Source organism: Sceloporus undulatus, chromosome 2, assembly GCF_019175285.1.
Source record: "Sceloporus undulatus isolate JIND9_A2432 ecotype Alabama chromosome 2, SceUnd_v1.1, whole genome shotgun sequence".
Classification (NCBI taxonomy): domain Eukaryota; kingdom Metazoa; phylum Chordata; class Lepidosauria; order Squamata; family Phrynosomatidae; genus Sceloporus; species Sceloporus undulatus.
This window is the reverse complement of record NC_056523.1, coordinates 91,933,736-91,959,071: the sequence shown is the minus strand read 5'-3', so window position 1 is coordinate 91,959,071 and position 25,336 is coordinate 91,933,736. Positions and strand designations below refer to the sequence as shown.

At 40.9% G+C, this 25,336-nt stretch overlaps 2 protein-coding genes across 3 annotated transcripts in view; both read right to left on the bottom strand.

Annotated features, from left to right (window-relative positions):
* Positions 1-404, bottom strand: part of CSF1R (colony stimulating factor 1 receptor) — a 54,535-nt gene extending 54,131 nt beyond the window's left edge. Inside the window, exon 1 of the mRNA XM_042455127.1 lies at positions 219-404. Coding sequence (XP_042311061.1) covers positions 219-264 — 46 coding nt within the window. The 5' untranslated portion in view covers positions 265-404. The remainder of the gene's footprint in view (positions 1-218) is intronic.
* Positions 405-13,675: 13,271 nt separating this feature from the next.
* Positions 13,676-25,336, bottom strand: part of PDGFRB (platelet derived growth factor receptor beta) — a 121,517-nt gene continuing 109,856 nt past the window's right edge. For both annotated transcript variants that reach the window (XM_042453226.1, XM_042453227.1), the window contains 5 exons: positions 24,817-24,928; positions 24,035-24,134; positions 23,822-23,927; positions 19,802-20,046; positions 13,676-19,376 (listed from right to left, as the gene is read on the bottom strand). In XM_042453226.1, coding sequence (XP_042309160.1) covers positions 19,265-19,376; positions 19,802-20,046; positions 23,822-23,927; positions 24,035-24,134; positions 24,817-24,928 — 675 coding nt within the window. In that variant the 3' untranslated portion in view covers positions 13,676-19,264. The remainder of the gene's footprint in view (positions 19,377-19,801; positions 20,047-23,821; positions 23,928-24,034; positions 24,135-24,816; positions 24,929-25,336) is intronic.

Sequence of the window (25,336 nt, the reverse complement as noted above, 5' to 3'; positions counted from 1 at the left end):
ATATCCTTCAGCCAACACAGCCACTGGCCATGCTGACTGGGAGATTTTATGAACTTTAGTCAAACAAACAAACAAACAAACAACTCTTAAAACTCTGACACACAGATAGCCAAAGAGATAGAATTAGGCCAGTTCTGAAAACTGGATTATCTAACCATTCTCCAGCGTCCATAGGAGCTGCCACCAGTGTGGGTGTGACTGACAAAAAGCAGACTTACCATGGTAGATGGTTCCTAACAGAAGCATCAAGACAGCTGGGCCCATTGTCCCTGGAGGGAAGGCGTCCTGCCAGCACCAGCCAGGTGTGCTGCTGCACCTTCTTGGTCTAGTGGGTCTGCTTTGATAAGAAAGAAGGAAATGAAGCAGAAAATGCTGCTAGCCTTTCTTCAGCCATGCAGTCTCTGGATCTGGGGTTTTTGTTTTTTGTTTTTTGCTCTGGAGAAGAAACTTCTCCTTTTTTAAGATGACCACAAGTTAGGAAATTCCTAGTTTAGTTAGAAAAAGAAGAGCATGCGAGCAAGTGTGTAATTTAAAAACCAAAAAACAAAAAACAAAATTCAAGCTTCTTCTGCAACAACTAGGGAGAGAAATGGCAGCTGCCCCACTGAAAGTCCCCCCCCCTTTCCCCTCTTACATCAAATCTGCCCATGTTCACAAGGGGTTTAAAATGTGAAAAGACCATTCAAATTTGAAAAGACCATTCATGGACAGCAATACTATTCAGGAATTTGCTAAGGGAAATGTCTAAGGGAAAGGTGGGATGGGGTGGGGTGGAGAGGTGGAGTGGGGTTGAGGGATGGGGAATCATGTTGGCTGCCAAACTCTACCCATTCATGGGTCCTGAAAGCATGAAACTCATATGCTATGCATGCACTAGAAGAGAGAATCACTTTTGCAAAACATCTCTGGAATTCTTCATTGTCTAGAGGATCAGATCACATTATGGGAGCCTCTCCACAGATCTAGTTGCAAGTTAAACTATTCCAGAATCATACACACTTAAAAAAATGTTGTTGTTGTGTGCCTTCAAGTCAACTCTGACATATAGTGACCCTATCTCAGGGTTTTCTTGACAAGGTTTATTCAGAGGTGGTTTCCTTATTGACTGCCACATAGGCTGAAAAAATGTGGTGACCTAGTGGGTTTCCATATCCGAGGGCAGATTTGAACCCTGGTCTCCAACACTCAAACCACTATACCATATACAATAGCCATTCTTTCTCTAATAAAGAGAGGGTGATATACTCTATCACAGTGGTTGCTAACCATTGGTCCTCCAAATGTTTTGGACTTCAGTTCCCATAATTCCTGTCTGTTGGACAAGTTGCTTGGAGCTTCTGGGATTTGAAGTCCAAAACAAATGGAAGACCAAAGGTTGGGAACCACTGCCACAATGCAGACCCTCCATAAATGAGGAAGAAGGGAATGAGAAGGGATCTATCACTTCTGTGTGACATCCACAGTTTTGTTGCCAGACGTCATATGACAGAGCTTAGAAAGAAAGAAGGAAACGAGACAGAGGGGTCATTATGTTGCAACTGAACCAATGCAGAAAAGTAACTAAAATGTATATAATGTCATCCCATGACCCCAATAAGTTTCCAATGTACTTTGATCCACAAAATCTAAAACCTGACAGCCTTGACCCTTGGGGAAGTAGGGGAAAACATGTCAAACATTTTGGCTACAATCCTGTACATGCTCACTTAACATGTTTACTTGCATATTAAGGAACTGAGACCTGATGTCAAACATGGAGAGGGCTTTGTGTGGGAAGGTTCCAGGACACACAAAATGTACTTAGAAGGTGCTGTCTGCCTCAGAAACTGCTTTGTGTGACCTTCAAATGGCTATATCCCTTGGGATATAGATCTGTTTTCTCACCTTGTATTGTCTCAGAGGTAGAGGCTTCCTAGGACTGGGAAGTCATTGGAAAGCAATGGAGAGATGGTCTTGCATCTTTCACAGTTACAGGTCTGGCTGGAACAGAAGTAGAACATGTGACGATTCATCTAGATAGATTGACAAAGGGGAGTGTTGACAATAGTGGTAGTACATATTGGCACCAGTGGCATGGGGAAATGAATAATAGACTCCTTGAAACTAGAAGAGATTATAAGGGCCATCCAGTCCAGGCCTTGCCATGCAAGAAGACACAATCAAAGCACTTCCAACAGATGGTCATCCAGTCTCTATTTAAAAACTTCCAAAGGAGGAGACTCCACCACTCTCTGAGGCAGTATATTACACTGTCGGATAATTCTTACTATCCAGAAGTTCTTCCTAATGTTGAGGGGGAATCACTTTTCCTGTAGTTTGAATCCATTGATTCAGATTCTATTCTCTGGAGCAGCAGAAAACAAACTTACTCCGTCTTTCATATGACACCCTTTCAAATGTTTAAATATGGCCATCAGGTCACATTTTAACCTTTTCTTCTCCAGGTTAAACATACCCAAATGTAGGTGTCTGGAAGCCAAGTTTAGATTACTATGTAGAAAGCTAAAATCCAAAGTTACCAAGATCTTCAATTTTTTATTTTTTATTTTTTTGAAATTCTCTAGTAAGGGCAACTGAAAGGGCTCAATACACTCATGAGATGATTTGGAGTTCTTTGGTTTGGCATAGTATTAAAAGCTGGTAGAACCGCTTTTAAAGAGATTCCTGTGGGATGAAGTTGACAGTGTTTCTGACTATCCTAATGGGGGTACAACAGAACTACATAATGAATGTAGAGAAGGACATGATGGCTGTTCAGAAAGTAATAAGGCAAAATGTACACACTAGAAAAATTTGGAACGGGATGCTTATATACTAGTTCGAGAAGCTTCTGAGCCTAGATGGGAGAGTTGGACTTCTTGATATAAAAGTCATATTGGAAACTTGATGGAATGGATTGAAAGATAGATCTCTTTCAGATAACTTTGGATACTCATCATAAGAATATACGAAGAACCTTGCTGGATTAGACTAAAGACTTTGCCAACACACCTTCTATTTCATGACTGAGCATAGATCCTTTCCTGCCCTTCATACAAAATACAGATAACTCTGGATACTCATTCTGTATGAAGGGCAGGGAAGGATCTGTGGTCAGTGATGAAATACAAGGTGTGTTGGTTAAGCATTGCTAGTCTAGCAGTGTTCTTCTTATATTCTTATAATCTTTCACCATGCAGTATTGTTTGGGATCACAAATGAATTATGGTGGGGTACAGACTGCCAGAAAGAGGCGCCTCCCCGGCGCCTCTCTTTGCTCTGCAGGAGTGCTGCAGCAACCAAATTGTGTGGCACTGCTGCGGAGCAAAAAAGGAGCGCCCGGAAGCGGCTCCTTTTTGTGGTACTGCTGCGACACTGCAAAGCACGCACCGCAGCTGCAGCGCCCTCGTCACATGTGTGTGGGCGCTCCGCCCACCAGGCAACCCTCGCACATGACGAGGGTGCCTCAAAGACCCGTCTGTTCCGAGCCTATGTTAAAGTTTATTTGCATATCTTGGGTGAAAACAGTGGATAACCCAGGGCAAAAAGAGCATGAAAAGATAGTAAAAAAGCCCCCTCTTTCATGCTTCTTGGTGACTTTTCAGATTTGTCAGCAGCTGAAAATGGGAAGTAAAGGAAGGGAAGCATCTGTACTTCACAGTAACCTTATGTTTTTTAAAATGATTTGGGCCATGATCCTGCTGTGCACGTGCCCAACAACTGGAGCAGTTGTGTGTGTGGATCCTGTTTTTTTAAAGAAATATAAGAATTGGGGGCATGCATTAAATCTTGGTTATGGGAGTTGTATTCACAACACATTAGAAGGCACTAAATTTGATCTGTCCCCTTCTCTTCAATACTGGTAACCCACATGCTTTTGGAAGCTCACATACAGTATGAAACTGCCTTACATTGAATTAGACCAGGGGTAGGCAACCTTTTTGACCTGGGGGCCGGGTTGCTGTCCCTCAGACAACTTGGGGGGGGGGGGCAAAACCAAAAAATAAATAATTAAATAATTTTTAAAAATTATATAAAGAAATAAACCGGGACAAATGTAGGACAAAATTTTCAAATGGAGGACACTTTTTTAAAAAAAATGGAGGACAAGCTGAAAAATTTGCTGATTTTTTAAAAAATGTTAATATAAATGCATGTTTCTGAGGCTTCTATAGACAATTGCCCCCCTTGCCCCCCCTGCCCACCGCTTGCCCGCCGCTTGCCCCCCTTGCCCGCCTCCTCCTGATAGGCCAAAGGCCCCACGCCCTCGCACAAGAGGCCAAAGGCCCCGGTGGCAATCGGCGGCAGGACTGGGCTGGGGCCGGTCCCAAGGCCTCGCCGGGCCGGATCCAGCACGCGGGCCGTAGGTTGCCTACCCCTGAATTAGACCATTAGTCTTTCTTGCATTGTTTGCATCAGCTAAAATTGGCTTTCCAGAGTAAAGGTCCAGCCTTCACTGGAAATGCCAGGGACTGACAGTAAGACCTTTATATATGTGAATCATAGATTCTACCACTGAAGCACCCATGACCATCTGCAGCTTGTTCTCCTCAGAATTTGGGAGTGTATAACACTTTGAGAAAGTGAATTCATTGAGCTTTATTTTGGAGTAAACCTGCAAAGACCACATTCCAGTAGGCTCCCACACGAACCACTCTATTGCATTACGGAACTGGAACTATGTTTGGTTTTCTATCTATTTTTATATACATGATATTTTCTATCTCTAACATTACTATTTCCCAAAATTTTTGTACATATTTACATTGCCACCACATGTGTATGTGTGTGTGTGTGTGTGTGTGTGTGTGTGTGTGTGTGTATATATATATATATACACACTAGTTTTTGTTTATACCCATTCCTAATGTCTGATTTATGTACACAGTAAGGGCTGTTCGACAGTGGAATGCACTCCCTCGGAGGGTGATAGAGTCTCCTTCCTTGGAGGTCTTTAAACAGAGGTTGGATGGCCATCTGTCAGGGATGCTTTGATTTGGATTTCCTGCATGGCAGGGGGTTGGACTGGATGGCCCTTGCGGTCTCTTCCAACTCTACGATTCTATGATTCTATGATTCTATGATTCAATAATAATAATAATAATAATAATAATATGATCCTACTTCCTGACGGCCTCTCCAACAATATTTTGAATTATCTTTGTTTATATTATATAATCTCACTGGTGTCAAATACCATTTTCAGATCAATTTATAATAATTTTCCTTAATTCACACCAATAAATTTTTCAAATGTCTTTGTTCCCAAGTCTTATTCCATTCATTATCACAAATTTTTACATCCTAATTCATCTTCCCATATTTCTTTTAAAATAATTTGATTTAATTTTTCCTCTTATTTTCCATTAATATTTTATAAATTTTACTAGTTGTACCTTTCATATTTTCATTTTCCTCCATTTCTTTTCCTTTCTGGATTATTAGTTCAAATTGTGTATATTTTCCTTTTTCTATATTTTTTTTCTTACAATTTTTAAACCATTGTTCTATTTGCATAAAATGTAATCAGGACATATTTATTCCCCTAAGTTTTTCTTTTATGTTTTCTTTTCCTATTTTTAATTCCATCCAATTTTCTATTTTATCTATTTTCCTTTCCTTTAGTTCTTTATCTAATAAATCTTTTACATTTTTGGGAAAGATTTTTCCATTATTATTGGTGTTATCATTGAGTTTTCATTCATTAATCCTTTTTTATATTTATTCCATATTTCTAATATATTTTTCATAAATGGGTTTTCAATTTCTTTAATTTCTTTCCTACTAAATTCTTTTTTAAAAAATTCTCTTTTCCCCCCATTTCTAAGGGCACTTTCCACATTCTCTTATTAGAAGTGAGACAGATGATGATTCTGGATAGGACTTTCTCCATCATGGCACTCTAACTCTCAAACTTTACTGAGAAAAGTTCACCATGTCCCCAACCCATCTGAAAATGTGACAATTTTTCTTAATTCTGCCTCCACAACCCCCTAATACACTTACCCCAAGCAGGCCAGAAATAAAGCTGGAAGTGATGTGACATCATTTCCAGTTTCCTAAAACACATCCATGTATTCCAGAAGGAATTCTCTGCGGAATACTGTACATGGAAATTGTCCTACCCTAGGTTTCTGGTGTAGTAGCTCAAAGTGAATGATATGTTAACAACATAAGAAAAGGCTTACTAGATCAGATTAAAACAGGGATGGGAATCTTCTTTAGGGTGGGGGGATTTCATTGAGCATCCCACAACCTTGCCATCCATCTATGCATTTATCCATCACTTTTTAACACACACACACACACTGTATATCCTGCCTGTCTCCCAGATTAGGACTCAAGCTATAATCAGGCCCGATCTACATTTCATCCAATGTTTTTATATTTTGAATTTTTGAAATGATAATTGACTTTTGCCTTTAATCAACCTGAAGGAAAACAAGGTGCATGGGAAAAGAGGAGTTGCTAAACGAGAAGAGAATCTCTGGTCACTTCTGGTTTATGTTTGATGGGGCTCATATGGCCCACACCAAGTCTTGGGCAGGGACTGGCTCCTCAACCCCTCTAGTGGTCATACCTTTCAATTCATGCCACCACCAAAGCTACCACCACAGATATAATGGTGCCAAGATGAAGCAGCAACTTCAATGGCTCCACTGCATAGGAGCTGTGAGAGCCTCCTCTTGCCTGTGGTCACAGGACATGCTGGCTAGGGATTCTGAGAGTTGTAACATCAAAAAGTATTATTTTATGTTATTTTCATCCTGCAGTCTGTTTCCCACAAAAGTTAGCCATATGTGTCCAGCAGAACCACAAACAGGGCTTGAAAACAGCAGTCCTCACTCCTGTCTCCCTGAGATCATTAGAGGATGGGTTCCCAAGTCCTGAGATTTCAGGGCCACAATCTAAATCTTGGAGACACACTTTTGTGATGTCACAAGAAATAGATGCTGGTGATATTACAAGGGACAGCACCAGCAATGCCATTAAGCATAATAAATCAGCCACAATTACATAAAGGATGCCATTCATTAAAAAAAACAACCACTCACCAAGATTTTCAAAGAAGTGGTTTTGTCCTCAGATTCTTCCCCCTTGTCTTGAAAACTGAAGATGGTCCAGGCTCTGAGATCTAGGAACCCCCAAATCCATAAATATGCTGTTTTACAAAATACTCCTCCTCGTTCAATATTAGAATGTTGAGGCGAGCTTTTGAATTTTTGCATTTAAAATATGAGATGTTGGCAAATTTTGAATATTTACATTTAATTAATGTCACTTTGGCTATAGGCACTTCAGAATGCCAAGGAACATAAAATGGAGACTGCAGCTGCTGCACCCATGCCTTGCTAAAGGACGTCTGATAGGAAATTGATTAGCCATGGTGTGAACAGAAGGTTGGACTATACAGGCCATTGTTCTGCCCCAACATGGCTCCTCTATGTAAATAACAGTCTGGAGAGATCATCATGGAACAGTAAGTTTGATCCAGCCCTGAACTGAGCCTAAAGAGTCAATGCTTTTCTCTCCAACATTAATTGAAGAAATTATTCAAGTGGGAGTTGTTCTCACTATTATCTAAATGCATTTTGACATGCTGAAGAGCAGATTAGCTACTTGGAACACAATAGTCATCTGTCATTGTGGCAAAGGTCAGCAAGGGTTTGTGCAGTGCAATCCTACCCATGTTAGAGTTACCATATGGCCCAGATAGCCAAGTTTTACCCAGATTCTAGGCATGCCACCCTAGTAAATGAGTGGTGTGAGTGGTGTAGTGTAAGAAACAAGTAAAGGGCATACTGCAATGGTATGAGGTAGGCAAAGGAGTTGCAAAATTGCAAAAGAATAAAGCAAAACTGAATAAGAACAGCTTTACTTCTACATTTTGAATCACCCTGCATTCATTTCAATTAACCTGAAAGTATAATTCTTATTTAATAGCATATATGATGATGATCTTTAGCTGGAAATCTATGGCTACATGGTTTATTTGCATCAAAAACAAACAGCATACAAAAAACAAAACCCTCCCACAAAACCACCTGAAAACAAAACAAAAATCAGAAATTCAGTGGTTCCATATGGTTCCTTAAGGCACATAATCACGGCAATATAAATCCCATAAATCCAGCATGGGCAACTAGCTCTCCATGGGCCCGATGCAACACTTTGAAACTGCTTCTACAGCCCACTATGGGTGTCCGACATCCAATCCCCTTTTACTATTACCACCCCACAGGCAGCACAGGGAGAGTCATACGGGGGTGTAAATGCAAGAAACTGCAAAATGAGGCAACAGTGCCACAGTTGGCCAGCACTTTAGCTGTTAACCATAACTTTGCCCCACAGCCTGAACAAGTAAACAAAACAAGCCTTTTATACACAAGAAGAAGCTATCAGTCTAATAACTTGAGTAGGATGTGGGAAATGTACCAGTTTGAATAAACTGATTAGCTAGCTAAAATCCATAAAAAGAATAGAATCATAGAGTTGGAAGAGACCACAAGGGCCATCCAGTCCAACACCCTGCAGGAACTCTCAATCAAAGCATCCCTGACAGTGTGTGCAATGGGTAGGGCACATTATTTACTGACTTGTGAACTAAGAAATGTGGTAAATCATTAGTGAGTGATTTATGAGGTTAGATACCTCCACCATTTGATATTTAAATATACAACTAAGAACACAACAAGCTAAGCTGATCAGACTACTGCTCAAAAGTCTTGACCACACGTTTTTAACCAAAGGGGAATTTATTTTTTTAAAATATTTCTTACTCTATTTATTAATTTTTCCAAGAACAAATGCCAACTCGAAGGGAACTTGACTCACTTGAAGGAAGGAACAAGTACTAAATCATCTGCTGGGAGAGGAAACTGTCTTTCAGTGGCTTCTCAGTTGTTTGTCTCCACAGAGATGCCCATTGCAGAAGGGCAGCAGACAGGCAGCAGGACTAACTGGCTTGCAACTGTAAGGTCTGCAAAAATCTCCTCGGCTGATGTGTTTCCAGTTTTCTAGAACTAATGGAATGCTTTCAAGTATGGCTAACAAATCTCTTCTTTTGAATATGGGAAGCAGCTCTACACTCAGTTGCCCAACTGAAAAGTAGTGGTTACTTACTAACATCTCTCAAAACAGAAAACAAATTGAATTTAAAGACAGATAAGTATTTAATGTGTTTTCCTTGATCCAGGAATATCCTGTTCTTTGAGGAAGACTTACAGACCCAAACTACTACTTGCTTCTGCCCGACATGAAAAGTTGAATGGCCAGCTAATACTGAGGCTTTCTGGGATCAGTAACACTCAGTGACTGAGATCTTGTATGAACACTGAGGGAGCGTAGATTTCACCAGAGTTCTTCTACTAGCCTTCCCCTTTGGCCCCCAGATGCAGCCGCAGTTGGGGTTTCCAGCTCTCAGGGCCTAGCCTCTCTTATCTGGTTCTTAGGATAAGAGGGAAGAATCTCGGAATAAGATTACTGTCTTGGAAAGTGAATGTGTGTATGTGTGTGTGTGGATTCCTAAGATTTCCTCACAACCTTTTGCTCAGTTCTTCTCTTCCCACAAAAGGCCTAAGCATAAACAAGGAGCAAGACTAGCACTGGTAAACATACTTTTTTTCTTTGATGGGAATGGGATGATTATTTTTCCTTCTTGTTGACTCAACTGCTACTGAATGTTGATAGACAAAAAATACCAGTCATGACTGCAACAGCTCAGTCTCCCCATATGAATCAGGACTTGGCTTCTAATGAAAAGGCCATCCAGCCAGTTCCTCATCTTGGCAGTAACTGATCTGTATCCAATATGGGCCATATCTTCAGCTACAGGAAAATTTCAGTATTAGAAACAATATGTTTGTTTGTAATATTCCCTTTGAGAATAAAAAATAGAGTGTGTAAATGAACTCATGCCCTGTATTTTGGTGCCCTATGGGAAACTGGCCACTGTGTAGATAGAATGTTACACTAGATAGGCTGTGGTCTGGTTGAACAGGGTCCTTCTTATGGTCTTCAACTTTGTTGGACTCTTTCGCTGATATCTCAGCTTATGATGTAGTGTATCATACAGATTTACTTATACCTCACTTTCCCACAAAAGCTGGGACTCAAGACACCTTACAAGGCAGTTCAGCTGTAAGAGAAATTTCAGGGACTTATGGGGCCACTGTAGAATTAAGCCCCCCCCCCCCCCCGTCTTATTTTACACATGTGTATGAATCACTGAGCAGTTTAGGAGCAGCTAAGATCCTCTGAGCTTAACTCAGAGTTTGGAAGTTTGAATCAAAAGTAATACTTCTATTCACAAAACTGTATTGAATAAGGAAGGCTGTGTTAACTTTTCCCCAAAAAAACATTTTAATGAGAATACCAATAATGTTTACTTGTTGCTGCAAAATGTAGCTTTTGTGAGGTTGGCTCATTTTAGCAATTTTCTTGTTATGAACATTAAGATTGACAGTAATGTGTGAATATTGCATTATAGCTCACTGATTGCAAGTGATAAATAATTTTAACAAGTAACACTTGAATTTAAATTCAATGGCAAACAAGTGATATGTCCATTCATGTGTGTGTGTGTATTAATGCTCTGAACAGAATGAAGTTGAAAAACCTCCACAATATGTTGCCAGCAGAGATTGGTTGAAAAAAACAATGGATTTTGAAACTTTGAATTTGTTTTACAGTATTTTCTTTTCCAGAAAAATCTTTGTAACTTGAAACCTGTCAATAGTACACATCCATGTGGATATATTAAAGCTGCCATTTTACAGGGCTAAATAATTTTACTAAATGATTTAGTTATCAAGTTTACATTGTAAACTTTCTTTCAGCACTTTAAAACTATATCTATATATGTACATAGCTATACATATACATATAAGTGTGTGTCTGTGTGTCTCTGTGTGTGTGTATACAGAGAGAGAGAGAGAGAGAGAGACAGACAGACAGAGAGAGCACATAATATATAAATAAAAATTTAAAACAAAATTAACAAAAAAATCTGTATGTATCCAACAGCAGTAGTTCAAGAGTTAAAAAGCACTAAATTTTAAAAGGTGAAAAATAACAAGCCTGGGGATTATTTTATTCAAAAAGTCTACAGCTGATTTTATGACTAAAAGACCACAATGTCAGTTCCCAGCCAGTTTCTTTACTATGCTTTCTACTATGGAGGTACATCTTTTAGAAAGAGCAATATAAATGTTTTTGCTAAAACAAACAAGCAAGGAAACAAACAGAATGCATTTGAAAATCTACAGCAGCCCACCTTGGATCTGGGTTCAGAACATGCCACAGAAAATTACTTCTAGGAGAGAGATGTAAACGGTTGCCTAATTAATGGGAAATAAATTTCTTGGACAGTAAATTATTATTATTTAGAATGGGCATTAGGTGCTCACAAGTCAAATATCTGTCCTTCTGTCCTCTGAGAAGGATCAGGTCTGGATATTTTTGGATAGCACTGATTGTTCTTTCTGGTGTTTGCTTCTTGCCTGGCAGAAGATTTTAGATGAATTCTGAAGCTAGTTGATTTTTTGGAAGTTAAATCAGTATGTATGTAAAACTGGCAACATATAGATCAATATATGCAAAACAGACTGTTCCCTCCCAATCCCATTCCACAGCCAGAAAACATGGGATGATATCCTTTTCCAATATTCTCAACCTATGAGCAGGTCACACCAGGGCATAATGAACCTTAACTTTGGATGGGAATCACAAAACACAACATTACACCTCTCACCTGCCCACAACTGCAAGAGAAGTTGCAACTAGGCCAATGCAGATAGTCAAATGTGTGGATTCCCCAGTGTGGTACTCTTATGCATGGAAAAGCTTCAGTCCAGTGTGTGCATATGATTGGCACTTTTGATGTAAATAAAGAAAAGGAATACTTAGCTTGCATTTTCTCATCACAAAAATATTTTTTTCACATAGATTTTTAAAAACTCATGTTCAAACCAGCTTTTGTCACTTAGGGCTACGGGATGAAAGGTAACAACTTCAGTCTCACCTTCAGTGCTGATTTGACACTGGTGGAGGTCCAGATATCTGAAGAGGCCCAGAGTTTGAAGAAAGAATCATTTGGCCAGGAATCACATCTCCAGAGGTGCAAGTTAGCAGCATACATACACCAGCCAGACCTAACATCTGCTTTTAGAAACTTTGCTTGTGTGGCTTCTTTTCACAGCCAGACAGCACCTACAACCTCTTCTTTGACAGCCCAATGACTCTTCATCTGCTCAATAATTCAAAGATCCCTTGTCCCATTCCCATTCTACCCTTTAGCTTACCCCTTTTGCTATATGCCATCTCTCTCCTTGGTACCACCACTAAGCTTGCCCTAAGCCCTGGGGTTACTTTAAGCATATTAACATTCTTCTGCTTGATGCTGGAAATCATGTTCAATGCAGGGAAAACCATGAGAAACCTTAACCCCCACATTTCCAGAAACTGAGGAAGAGGCTGTAATAAGATCATTGAGAAAGAACCAGGTTTTAAAAGCTTTTTAATTCTTTTTTTTAAAAAAACTTTCTTTAAAAATACACATGACAAGTTTACAGAATAAAATAGTATCTCACTGATACAAATGTGGCTTAATGAGTGTATTAACATATATTTGTAAACCTAGAATAATGCTAAATCTTTGGTACCTTTATTCAATCACTTTTCTGTTTTGCCCCCCACGGTGGTTTAGGAAAGAATTAAAAGTGGGGAAAAGACATGGGCTTTCATTTTCCCATTCAGAGAGCACTGTAACCAGGAAAGAGTCTCTATGTCTCTGCCAAAAGACAAGCATTGGGCAGTGGCTAATGCACAGATCTGAGACTCAGGAGAACTGGGTGTGCAATATTTCTGCAATGAAAACTAAGTTGATTTGAGCAAGACACTTTTATAAATAAAGTTTGGAAGCTTGGGAAGGTGTGAGCCTCTTATTGCTAGTACACGTTAAGCAGAAGATAGCGGGATTTCCAGGAGAGAATATGGACATTACCTCCTGACTGCTTTTATGTGTGCATGTATACACTCACACACAATGTGACTCAAACTGGAAGAATGCTTGACAAAAGAAACAGTTCAGGAAATTGATTGATTGTCCCCTACAAACATCTACCCCTTCAGTGCATTCCAGCTGCAGTTGCCTGAAATAAAGCAATATGAAACATAACGTGTCAGCCCATCTCTGATAAATTTCCCCTTTCTCTACCTGCCTGGTAGGTATATACAGGGGACAAGTGAATGCATGGACTGCACTCCATCCCCTCCAGCACTGGATGAGATGGGACACCTGCATGAATACAAGAGAAGGATGAATCCTGCTACTGTGCCTGCGGACATTGGAATCCAGTTCACAACTGCATGCACAGGTTGCAGACAAAGGCTATGCACAAAAACCTGTCCCAGTGTGCAAAACTGTCTGAGTAGGCAGGGGTCTTATTATGAACTCCAGCCAAAAAATTCTCAATTAGGTGCCTGGCCCATTCAGCCAATAGATCTTTCTGTTTTTCTCTGTGCTGCCATTTCCTATAAAGTAAAAAAAGGCCCGAACAGACAGGCCAAAATAAAGCTGCTTTGGGTCACTTTGGAGGTATGCTGTTTAAATGACAGAGGCATCTTAAGAGTCCAGAAGCTGCACCAAATCTGTACTCCAGTCCTTAGGACTGGAGCATGGTTTTAGTGTGGCTTCCAGCCTCTTAGAACGTATGCAGCATTTAAACAGCATATCTCCAAAGTGACCCGAAGCAGCTTTATTTTGGCCTATCTGTTCAGGCCCAAAGTAACTCCAACAGCAGTCAGTGGCATTTCATTAGGCTGCTCTTTCTGTACCATTACCATGACTTACTTGATTATGTTCCTTTAGTCATGAAAGTGCCTTTGTGTGAAGTAATGCCCATATCTTTGTAGTAATTTACAAACACATTGGTTAGGTTCTCTGCAAAAGAATGTGAGTTCACTAAGGCAAATGTGCAGAATGAAATCCATATGGTCTCCATTCCAGTGCCTTTTGTAGCAATACATGAAATATGTAAGCCTAGCTGCCTTCTGTAGAAAGTTTTCATCTTCATACCTCAACTTCCACTAACATGTGAGATGGTGCAAATTTTGAGAAGGATCTATGAAGCTGGAGTTACATAGTTAGAAAAAGTTTCCTCTGATTCCTCCAACATGAAAATGAAGATATGAACAAGGTGAATTAGTTCAGGGGTGCCTTTGCATAAAATTAGCTTACAAAATCAAGGGAGGGAGGGAGGGAGGGAGGGAGGGACAATGACTGGAATGAGAAATTGCATGTGACAGTAATTCAGGTTAATTGCTCCTTTTGGATGAGATATTAATTTTTTGGATGGGGAATTAACAAAACTCGCAAGAAGCAAAATAAATGTGAACAATCAAGGACAAATCACAAGATTAAAGTGCAGACAGCTGTAAATCCTTGAACAAAACCAAGTAACAAATAGTGTGTATGTGTATGTGTGTGTATGGGGAGGGGGGGAGGGGAGAATGTTGTCCTGGTTATGCCCTTGGAACTTTCCCAAATGTCATAGAGCATTATTTGCAGGAACCAACTTTGCTCTCTGAATGGCAATTTAACAACCACCATGTCTCTTCTTTACAACAGGGATGAGAATCATGTGGCCCTCCAGATATTGTTGAATTGTAACTCCCAGTGACTCTTGTCTAGTATTGCTGGGTGTTGTGGTCCAACAATATCCTAAGAACTGTTAAGATTCCCAGGAATGCTTCAGGATAACCAGCTCTTTGAGAGCAACCAGTAAATCAAGCATCCATTTATATTTCCTGGAAATTGAGCCAGGATAAGGCAAACGCAAATTCCCTCTGTGCTTTATGTTTGCTTGCTGTTGTTGCGTGCCTTCGAATCAATTCCAATTTATGGCAATCCTAAGGCAAATCTATCATGAGGTTATCTTGGAAAGTTTCTTCAGAGGGAGATTGTCATCGCCTTCCTCTAAGGCTGAGAGAGTGTGACTTGCCCAAGGTTACCCAGTGGGTTTGCACGGCCAAGTTAGGATTTGAACCCTGATGTCCAAAGTCATACCATGCTGGCTCTCTTACATGGTCAATATATTTAACCTATTTTCAGAGAATCATTACCTGAACAAAAATAGAAGAGTTCTCCTTAATTTTGCTGAATATTCATTTTGTATTGCAACAAACATGTCGGCCATGAAAACAAACAAACAAACAAAAAAAACCACCCCAACAACATGGGGGCTTCAATTTAGATATATTTAGAAGTTTGCAAATGAAAGGGAATCAGCTTGCTTCTCCAATGCTCACTGGATTTTGAATTATCATACTGTTACTGAATGATCTGTTAACTTCAAGGAGCTGGTGAAACTATGTTGGATGTGGTTGAGGGCTTTTTTATTCCAGTACTGGCCTACTTCCTCCTTGTTGCTTAATTGCACTTCTGTTTCTTGTCCTTCCATCTATGAAGGACCTGTTGGCCCTTGAAAGAGTGGACAAGGCAACTCATGTATTGCAAGGCCCAACGTGCTCTGGATTACACAGCAACAACAAAAATATAAATCTGCACTATTTTCCATCCTTACTTAATAACACAAAACAATCAAATAAAGAGTAAAACTGTATACACATCAATCTTATAAGCATTTCAGAACATAACACTGTAGTGTGACAATATTTCTCTGATATACTCTGGCTACATAGCAGTGTGACTGGCTGAAGGAAGGTGCATATATCTGAGCTAGTAATGTTGCAACAGCTGTAGATTAAAATGTTATAGAAAGGAAAATGTGTAAAACCCCAGGAGATGAGACTAAACTTAAACCTGAGACTAAATATTCTAGAGTTAAGCATGTTTCAGACAGGATGTAAAGATCTGGATTTGACTCATTTCTATATGATATTTTTTAAAATAAAATAACACGAAGCAAGCCAAATGATAGCAATATAATAAAATAAGACTAAGGGGATGTGATTCACTTTGGGGGGGGGGGACAACAGAGACCAAATTGTGGCTATAAAATGTATAGGAACAGATGGGACCTTGGTTTAACTGTCTTCTGCTTCCCAGTGCTTTAGTCTTGCCAATGGCAGAATCCAATCTGTGTGGTTCAGGGCCTTTCCACTAGTCTGATTTTTTTGTGATTTAGCACCCACTAAACCCAGTATCATCTGGCAACTGGGCTCCAGCAAATCAGAGTGAACAGCAGCATTTGAAATACCTCTGTATGAAATGCCTTTGCCAATGGATTTCCCATCTGTTCTCTCAATGACAAATCTCATATTGTTCAGCTTTTGAGTGAGGAGAACTTTTAAGAAAAAGTTCAAAATGGACTGTACAATATGTGGGACAACTGAATCATTATCCTTGAACCTCTTCAAATATTTTAGACCATGTTGCACTAGCTATGGGAGGAGCCACTGATGTTACTTCAGTCCAGGAGTGGTGGACCCCACCTTGGCAACGTCACCTGGTCGCTCTACTGGCCCTTGAATCAACTTTCCTTTCAGCACTGGAATGCTTCAGCTGCACTGTCTCACAAAGATGTGAATCCAAACGATTATGTAGCTCAGTGCAGCAAAAGACAAAGGTTGTTTCTCAGTCCTCCAAAAAGGACAGCTGTTGAAGTGCATAACTGCCCAGATGCAGCTCTAGAGCTAAGGCACTACATCCCTTTCAATAGCAATTGTGCTCTTAAAATGCTGGAATATTTTTCAGGTTATACTAACATCCTGTGGTGGAACATAAGAAGATTCTTTACATCAAACCACACTTATCTTTTTTTAGACTACAACTCCCAGAATCCCTCAGCAAGCATAGCCATTCTGGTTGTTATAGTCCAATATACCAAGTTTGGATTTCAGGCTACACCAAAATCGTGTCACATTCTGGCCATGATTTATAGAATGTCTCTTATGTCTATTGTTCCTTTTATGTGGCAGCTTCTTTTGAAAATATTCCATGGTTCTGTTGCTATTGCTTAATCTAACTGTATAAACAAATACTGATAATACCTAGAAAAAAGAGCTAATACAAAGTTGGGAGTGGGATAGCAGTAGCTGCAGAGGCCAACATTTTTCAAAAATGTTATGAGCAGTAAATAGATTGCCCTGGCGGAAAAAAGAAACTTTGTGTAAAATCTTTCCCCTTCCCATATTTATGTATGGAAGACAGTTGAAAAGATGGTCCAAAATTAAATAAAAGTATTGCTAACAACAAACTACTGAGGAAAACAGCCAGCATGCCATTCTAGTAGAGTGGGAGAGACACAAGAACTACCGATGCCAGAAAAGAACTAGGATAGGCTTTAGGATTAAGCAATTTTCTAACTGCTGGCTTTCAGGATAAGGCAAGACTGGAGATGATCTACATCTCAGATAAAATGAGGGCCAACAGAGGCAATACATGAAATGTGTGACTCTATTTCCTCTTTTGTTTTTAAGCTCCTGTATTAGCCAGTGGGGAGAGCCATTAGGACTAGAACCATGATGCAGGGGAAAGGAGCAGGTTAACCTTTTCACCAACGTCACAAAAATCCCACCCTCTATTTGTCTTGAGAAGAAACCTACCAACTAGCTGTTTCCACCTTTGAGTGAACAGCAGCTTGGAATCGTGGTTAAACAGAAATCTGCTGGATGCTAGCTCATTTTGCTTCACACACAGATTAGCTCTCAGGCACATCGGCAGAAATGTTCACGATCCATTTATATAACATATATTGGAAACCACACTTGGAATATAGTTTAGCCACTTGTTTGGCCAAATGGCATTTAACCACAAAGCCTGATAGTCCCAAAAACATTGGCAAAGATAGAAGAGACCAAAGCAAGAGAAAATCTCTCACTTTATAATTTAAAAATATTATCTTGTTTTAAAAAAGAGGACTGTGAGGGTGCCCTTGGGATATGCTGTCTTCTCACCATTTACATCATATCCAAATATTTATTTCTCAAAAGGTTTTTTCTACAATATTTATGCCTTGGTTTGGATCTTCACAGAAAGGGTCAGACAACTGTCCCCTTCACACCACTAGAAGCAGAACAGGACTCACCACCCAGTGACAGCAGATTTAGTGATGTCCACCCAAGGTGAAAAGTTTTCTACCATTCAAGCTGCAAGTCTTTCTTCACAAGGTGCTCTGGGAGAAGGAGATAACTTACTAGCCATTTTTCATTCCCATACTGGCCTCAGATGGTTCCACTGATTCCGGTAAAATGAGTGAAATGTTGAAAAGTTATCATGCACAGAATAACTTGGCGATGGGATATCCTGCTGTTGCCACAGTTGAATCATTAGCTGTCAGTCTCCATTTGTTCTGTATGCCTTTGAGCAAGTGAAATGATTATTTATGTTTAATTTAGACAACTGCCAAGCCTTGATATCCTTGAGTACCTGTAATTCACTGTACCTGCAATATTGTACCCTTATTCTCGAGGTACCTGGCTTAGTGCACGAGCACCGCAGAGCCCAGGAAAGAAAGAAGAGAACCCAAGTTCAATGTCTGAGCTTGCTCATTTGTTCGTCATCATTTCTCATTTGTTCGTCATCATTTCAATACTATCCTGAATGGGCAGTCCTTGCAAAGTGACCAAAACTTAAGTCATTTCTCTGTGTCTCATTACTGATCTTTAAACACACACACACACACACACACACACACACACAGAGTCAACACTTTCAGGACAGGTTTTTTAAAGTGAGATTTGATCCTCCAGTAAGTGAACAACTACAGCATAAAAAATAAGCTTGCAAGAAACAGAAAATGAAACAAGAGGAAAGGTATTTGTAGCAGAGGTCCTGGATGCCTTCTCTTTCAGTTCATACAATAGGGACAGTTTTATTAAGGGGAGTGGAGACTCCATTTATCCATAAATCTGTTCCTCTCTTGCAATAAGGTCAGGGGGGTATTAAGGGAAGTGGGAGCTTTCAAACAGAGTCTTAACAATATACTGGGCTCACTCCTAGTTTAGATAATGGAATGAAAACTGTCCCTTTAAGAAGCATGGAGAGCCACAAAAGCTAGGACATGACATAGACCTTAGCTATGCAAACTTACTGGTAGTTAGGGCTGTACTGTTAGCTTTCCATCTGTTCCATGTACAATGTCTGGGTTATGCCTTGGGCTGAAGAGCAAAGGAGGAAGGAAGGCTGCAACTGCCGTATGGAAGAGTTGAAAAAGAATATGTCAGTTTTTCATTAGAACTCCCAAGTACAACCACCACATGGACACACACAAACACATGAACACACACAAACACACGGACACACACACACAGTCTAGTGAGCCTAGCACTCAGGCTTTAGTTCTTGTTCTTCTTGTTCTTCTTGATCTTGCTGCTGGGATAGAGGGCTGTCGCAGGATAGAGTAGATGATGTATTTGCTTCATTCAGTGTAGAACTGAAGAGAAAAAGGGAAAACAAGAGAATTAAGTTTCAGCTCTAATCAGGAATCTGTTCATTAGGAGAGACATATCATAGCTAGATAACATGCATAGTCTAGTGAAAAGCACTGCCATTTTGAACAGCAACTTGCTAACGAGATTCAGAAAGTCATATTCTAGCTTCCCAAATGGAGAAAATATAACAGACACTAGCCGACCTCTTTGACAAAATGTTCAGTGTATAAGTTACTCAAAATAAAATAAGGATGTTCCAAACCCTTTGAAAAGCCTTCCTCATTGTACTGCATGTTCATCAGACATTTTGTCCCTTCTAGTCTGTCACAAACCTATATGGTATGCAAACTATGTCTTCAGATTTCATGAGGTCTGGCATTTTAGAGTGAATAATGTCACAGTGGGGAAGAAAACGAAGGAGTCTAACCTTGCCCGACTGCTGGAGGCCTCCTGAGGGTTGTCGCTGGCTCCCTCTGGTTTAGGATCAGGCAAAGGAATGATGTAATCATTATCTAGTTCATTCTGCTCTACAGCAGTATAGAGAACATAGCTTGAACTGGCATTAGAGTTGGCAGTGGAGCTGGAATTGTTGAGTCCCATATTCCTGGGCCTTGTCCTCAGAACAGCAGGGTGGTCACTCTTCAAGAATTCTTCACTAACCTGTTGATACCTCTGTTCTCATATAGGGTAAGCAGAACAGAAAAGATTGTGGGTGGGTAAACATTTATACCTCCCGCCTCTCCCATGGATCGAGGCAGGATTACAACCTTAAAAGACACTTAGTACAATTTACAATCAATAAAACAATAAAATACTAACACTGAATTTACTAAGAATTCCTATTAGTTCTCTAAAAATTACAATTTGTCCATTAGTCAACAATCAGAGTCAAGGAAGAGCAGTCATCATAACCTTTTTATATGGAATTCAGTGGATAAGCCTGCTGGAAGAGATCCGTTTTGAGTGCCTTCTTAAAGGCCTCTAAGGTAATAATGGCCTCATACAGACAGGCCAAAATAAAGCTGCATCGGGTCACTTTTGAGGTATGCTGTTTAAGTGATGCATTCATCCTAAGAGTCCGGAAGCTGCACCAAAGCCAAGCTCCAGTCCTTAGGACTGGATCGTGGCTTTGGCGCGGCTTCTGGACCCTTAGGATGTATGCATCATTTAAACAGTATACCACCAAAGTGACCCGAAGCAGTTTATTTTGGCCTGTCTGCATGGAACCAATGAGACACATCTCTTCTGGTAGGTCATTCCATAATCTTGGGGCCACGGCAGTGAATGCCTTATGTGAAGTTGTCATTAACCTGGTATTATAATCTTCTAGTAAGAACTTCCCAGATGTTCTGAGAGTGCGGGGCGGATTATGTAGGGAGAAGCGCTCCTGCAAGTAACTCGGGCTCAAGCCATGTAGGGCTTTAAAGGTAATAACCAACACTTTGTATTGCACCCAGAATCTAATTGGCAGCCAGTGAAGAGATTTCAGTATTGGTGTTATATGGTCAAACCTAGATGTTCTGGTGACCAATCTGGCTGCTGCATTTTGAACCAACTGAAGCTTCTGAATTTGGTACAAGGGTAGCCCCAAGTAGAGCGCATTGCAGAAATCTAACCGAGAGATTACCAGTGCAAGTACTACTGCTTCAAAGTTCTTTCGGTCCAGGTAGGGATGCAGCTGGCGTATCAGTCGAAGCTAATACCAAGCACTCTTGGCTGTCGCATCTATTTGGGATGTCAATTGTAAGGATGGATCCAGGAGTACTCCCAAACTGCGAACCTCGTCCTTTAGGGGAAGTGTGACCCCATCCGGGACTGGATGACAAAACTCCATCCCTGGACTTGGGGTACCTATCGTGAGTACCTCCATTTTCTCTGGATTCAGTCTGAGTTTGTTTTCCCTTATCCAGCCCATTACCGATCCAAGACAGGAATTCAGAGAAGAGATGCCATCCCTAGTCACTGCAATAGTTGGGGACATAGAGAAATAAATTTGGGTGTCATCAGCGTACTGATGACACCATGCCCCATGTCTCCAGATGATCTCACCCAGCGGCTTCATGTAAATGTTGAAAAGCATGCAGGACAGAATGGCGCTCTGAGGGTAGCCAGATGTCAGCTCTCTCTTGGAAGAGCAGCTGTCCCCCAGCATCACCATCTGGAATCTCCCTGAGAGGTAGGAATGGAACCACTGGAGTGTAGTGCTCCTAATACCTAACTCCCTCAGGCATTCCAGAAGGATACCATGGTCTATGGTATTGAATGCCGCTGAGATGTCCAAGAGCACCAGCAGGGTCACACTTCCCCTGTCGATGCCCAGACAGAGATCATCGATTAAAGCGACCATGGCGGTCTCAACTCCATATCCCGCCCTGAAACCAGTTAGAAATGGGTCTAGATAATCGGCTTCATCCAAGACAGCTTGGAGCTGGAAGGTTACTGCCCTCTCAATCACCTTGCCCAAAAATGGTAAAAGAGAGACCGGTCTATAATTGTTTCTCACCAGGGGATCCAGGGAGGGTCTTTTCAGAAGCGGTCTAACAACTACTTGCTTTAATTGTGATGGAAATCTTCCCTCCCTGAGGGATGCATTGATTATAGATTGTAGTAATGTTTTTGTTGCATCCCCTCCCTGGGCAGTCAACCATGATGAGCAAGGATCGAGAGGGCATGTTGTCCTCCTGACACATCCAAGAATCTTGTCCACTTCATCAGTATTTACAAACTCAAAATGATCCAGTCTAACAAGGTCCACAGAGTCACTGGATATCTCTCTTCCCGTCTCTGCTATAATGCTGGCGTCCAGATCAGCCCTTATCCAAGAGATTTTATCCACGAAAAGGTTATTAAAAGCATCACAGCAGGCTTTAGTTGGTTCAAATAATACGTTTAGGGTGGGAGACAGTTGAGTTAGCTCTTTGACCACCCTAAACAGCTCTGCTGGACGAGACTCAGAGGACGCAATACGTGCAGCATAGAAGGAATTCTTTGCTGCATCTATTGTCACTCCATAAGACTTCAATAGGATCTCATGGAGTGTCTTGTTGGATAAACGTTGATGTTTCTGCCAGCAGCACTCTAGTTGTTGCGCAGTCTGCTTCATTTTACGAAGATCTTCAGTGTACCATGTTTTTTTATTAGGAGTGGGCTGGAAAGGACACTCAGGAGTGATGCTGTCTATAGCCCTGGTAAGATCGTTATTCCAGGTATCAACCAAGGCATCAACAGAATCTCCGTCATTCCCAACCATATATCCCTCTAGGGCTTCCTGGAACCTTTTGGGTTCCATCAGCCTTCGCAGGCAGACCATTCTAATAGGTCCTCCACCCTTGAGGGGGGTCTGGGTAGTAACCTTAAGTCCCACCTTGACCAGAAAGTGATCCGTCCATGACAGAGCAGAGGCATAATTTACCTCCGCCCACGGATGTTCCTGATCCATACTGAAGACCACATCAAATGTATTACCAGAACAATGTGTTGGACCCGAGACTAATTGGGACAGGCCCATGGCTGCCATGGAAGTCATGAACTCCGAGCTGCACCTGTCAGCTCTAGTAAGCCAGCCTCGAAGGGAATGTTGAGGACAAGAAGCCTGGGAGACTCCAGCACCAGCTCCGAGACCAGCTGTGTCAGGTCGGCCAGGGAGTCTGTTAGGCAACGGGGTGGAAAGTAGACTAACAGAATCCCTAGACTGTCCCTAGCCTTCAGGGTCAGGTAGATATACTCAAAATGATCTGTTTTCTGGATAGGTCTCCTGGTCAGGGTGAAGATAGCTTTATGGACCAAGGCCACTCGTCCCCCTCACCCTCTTTCCCTCACTTGCTCCTTAATGGCATACCCGGCTGGGAGGGCCTTAGCCTAGGTCACATTACTATCCTCTCCCAGCCAGGTTTCCGTAAAGCAAGCCAGGTCAGCATTTTCATCCTCTAACAGATCATAAACTACATGGGATTTATTCTTAAGTGACTTGGCATTGCAGAGGAGCAGTGTGAGGGTCTGTGGTATGACTGGGTTGACCCTTGGTTCTTTTGGGGTAACAGGGTGAGTGGAAGGCGAGATATGTCTGTCACTTGTTTACTCAGCATGCACCTGGTTTGAGGTGATTCTAAAAGCATTTCTATGGTGTAGTGCTAGGCACCAGCACAACATTCCTGTAACCAGTTAAGTGCATAAATTAATAAATAATTCCTAATCTAGGTCCGAAATGGCAAAACCCAGCAAAGACAACAAAGTCACACTAGAAAGTACTATAGCAATGGATGGCTCCCATTCCCTACCCCTTTCCCCAAATAGTGGCCCAACATTTTAGAAATATGGAAGTAAGCAGATCATCACCCTTAGCTACTGCAAATGTCAACAGTTATGAAAATGGTTTCGAAAGAGTGCTTTTTCAAATAGTGCTTCTTTCTTTAAACTGTGCTATCATCTCAGAACAGTAACATCTTACCTTCTTATAGGTGTCTGTCAGCAGATTCCCTAAGAGTACCACCAGCTGAGAGAAAGACGGTCTGATCTCAAATTTTTCCTCCCAGCATTTCTGCATGATTTCATAGCTGGAAAAAAGAGGAGGAGGAGGAGGAAAGGGAGGAGAAAATAGTTTTGAAAATGGGATAAGGCATAACATTTTCCTCATGTGTGAAAGATAAACATATAAGCTCACATTTCATTAGAAGCGTGAGTTGGCTTGGACATCCGGTAACCACGTTTAATGGCATTGTAGAATTGTTCATTCATGGGCAGTTCAGGATATGGAGTCCCGCCTATGAGTTTAGACACCCCCCAAAAAGGGGGGGGGAGAAAGAGAAAAAAGGAGGGGTTAAACAAAAGACGAGATGAATCAAAATGGTTACCTAAAAAAACTCCTCATATTCCATGCCAACACCAGTACAACCAATCCCCAATTCAAACTCTTTCTCATATCCATTGCAGTAGTGACTAATGGATGAGGTAAAGGTGGCCATTCAGAATCTGAGATATGTAGATCTCAGTGTGAAAATATTTATGTCACGAGAAGAAACTGAAGAGTTTGTCCCGCTCCCCATGCAGATCAGAAATGAGAATATTCAGCCCCAGAGCCATATTTGTGCTCTGAAGGCCCCCAAGTTTTTAAATTTTTTCTTTTTCTTTTGGGGCAGAAAAGGTTTTGGCCCCCAAACACTCCTTACAGAGCATGGAAGTAGTTTTGGCACTCCCCTTGCCATTTTGGGCACAGAGCAGGCCAAAAATATGCTGAAACTTGTGGACTGGGTTTAAAAAAAAATCATTGGTGAGGTCCTCCAAGGTCCCATGTTGGAGGCCAGTCATCCCCTTAACTGCAAACAGTTGCCCACCCCTGATGTAGATTATAGAAAGTTCCACACATTGTTTTAATTTTGCAATAAGAAATACCAAAACCAGTATGTATAAAAAGAAGGCTGGATAATACTAGGCAATGTTACTTACCCAGAGTGAATATTTCCCATAGAAGGATCCCAAAGGACCACACATCACTCAAGGTAGTGTACAGGTTATTGAAGATGCTCTCAGGTGCCATCCATTTCAAGGGTAAGAAGGTCTGCAATCAAATACAAGTAGGAATGCTTTCAGGACTTTGGATAAATAATCTGAATTGATTTACCCTTTCTTTCTCATCACTGAAAGGCTTCCCTGTGGTTTTTAATTGAACTTGATTTGAAGCATAGAAAGATTTTTAGCTGTTGTAGTATCTGCTTATGACTTGCTATTGTTAACCCCATTCAACATGAAAGCACAACATGATTCATCAGTATTGAAATGATTTGATATTCCTGGTCTTGTTATCAATCCCATGCCTAGGTCATTTATTATAAGGAACAGAAATGAGTAAGCATTGATCTGGAAATGATCTAGAAGTCTGAATCTGTTTTTAATAGCTCTCAATGGAGTGAATTTCTCACACATCTCTAGTCACAGTCATGTGGAAAGCCTCTACAGGCACATGCTA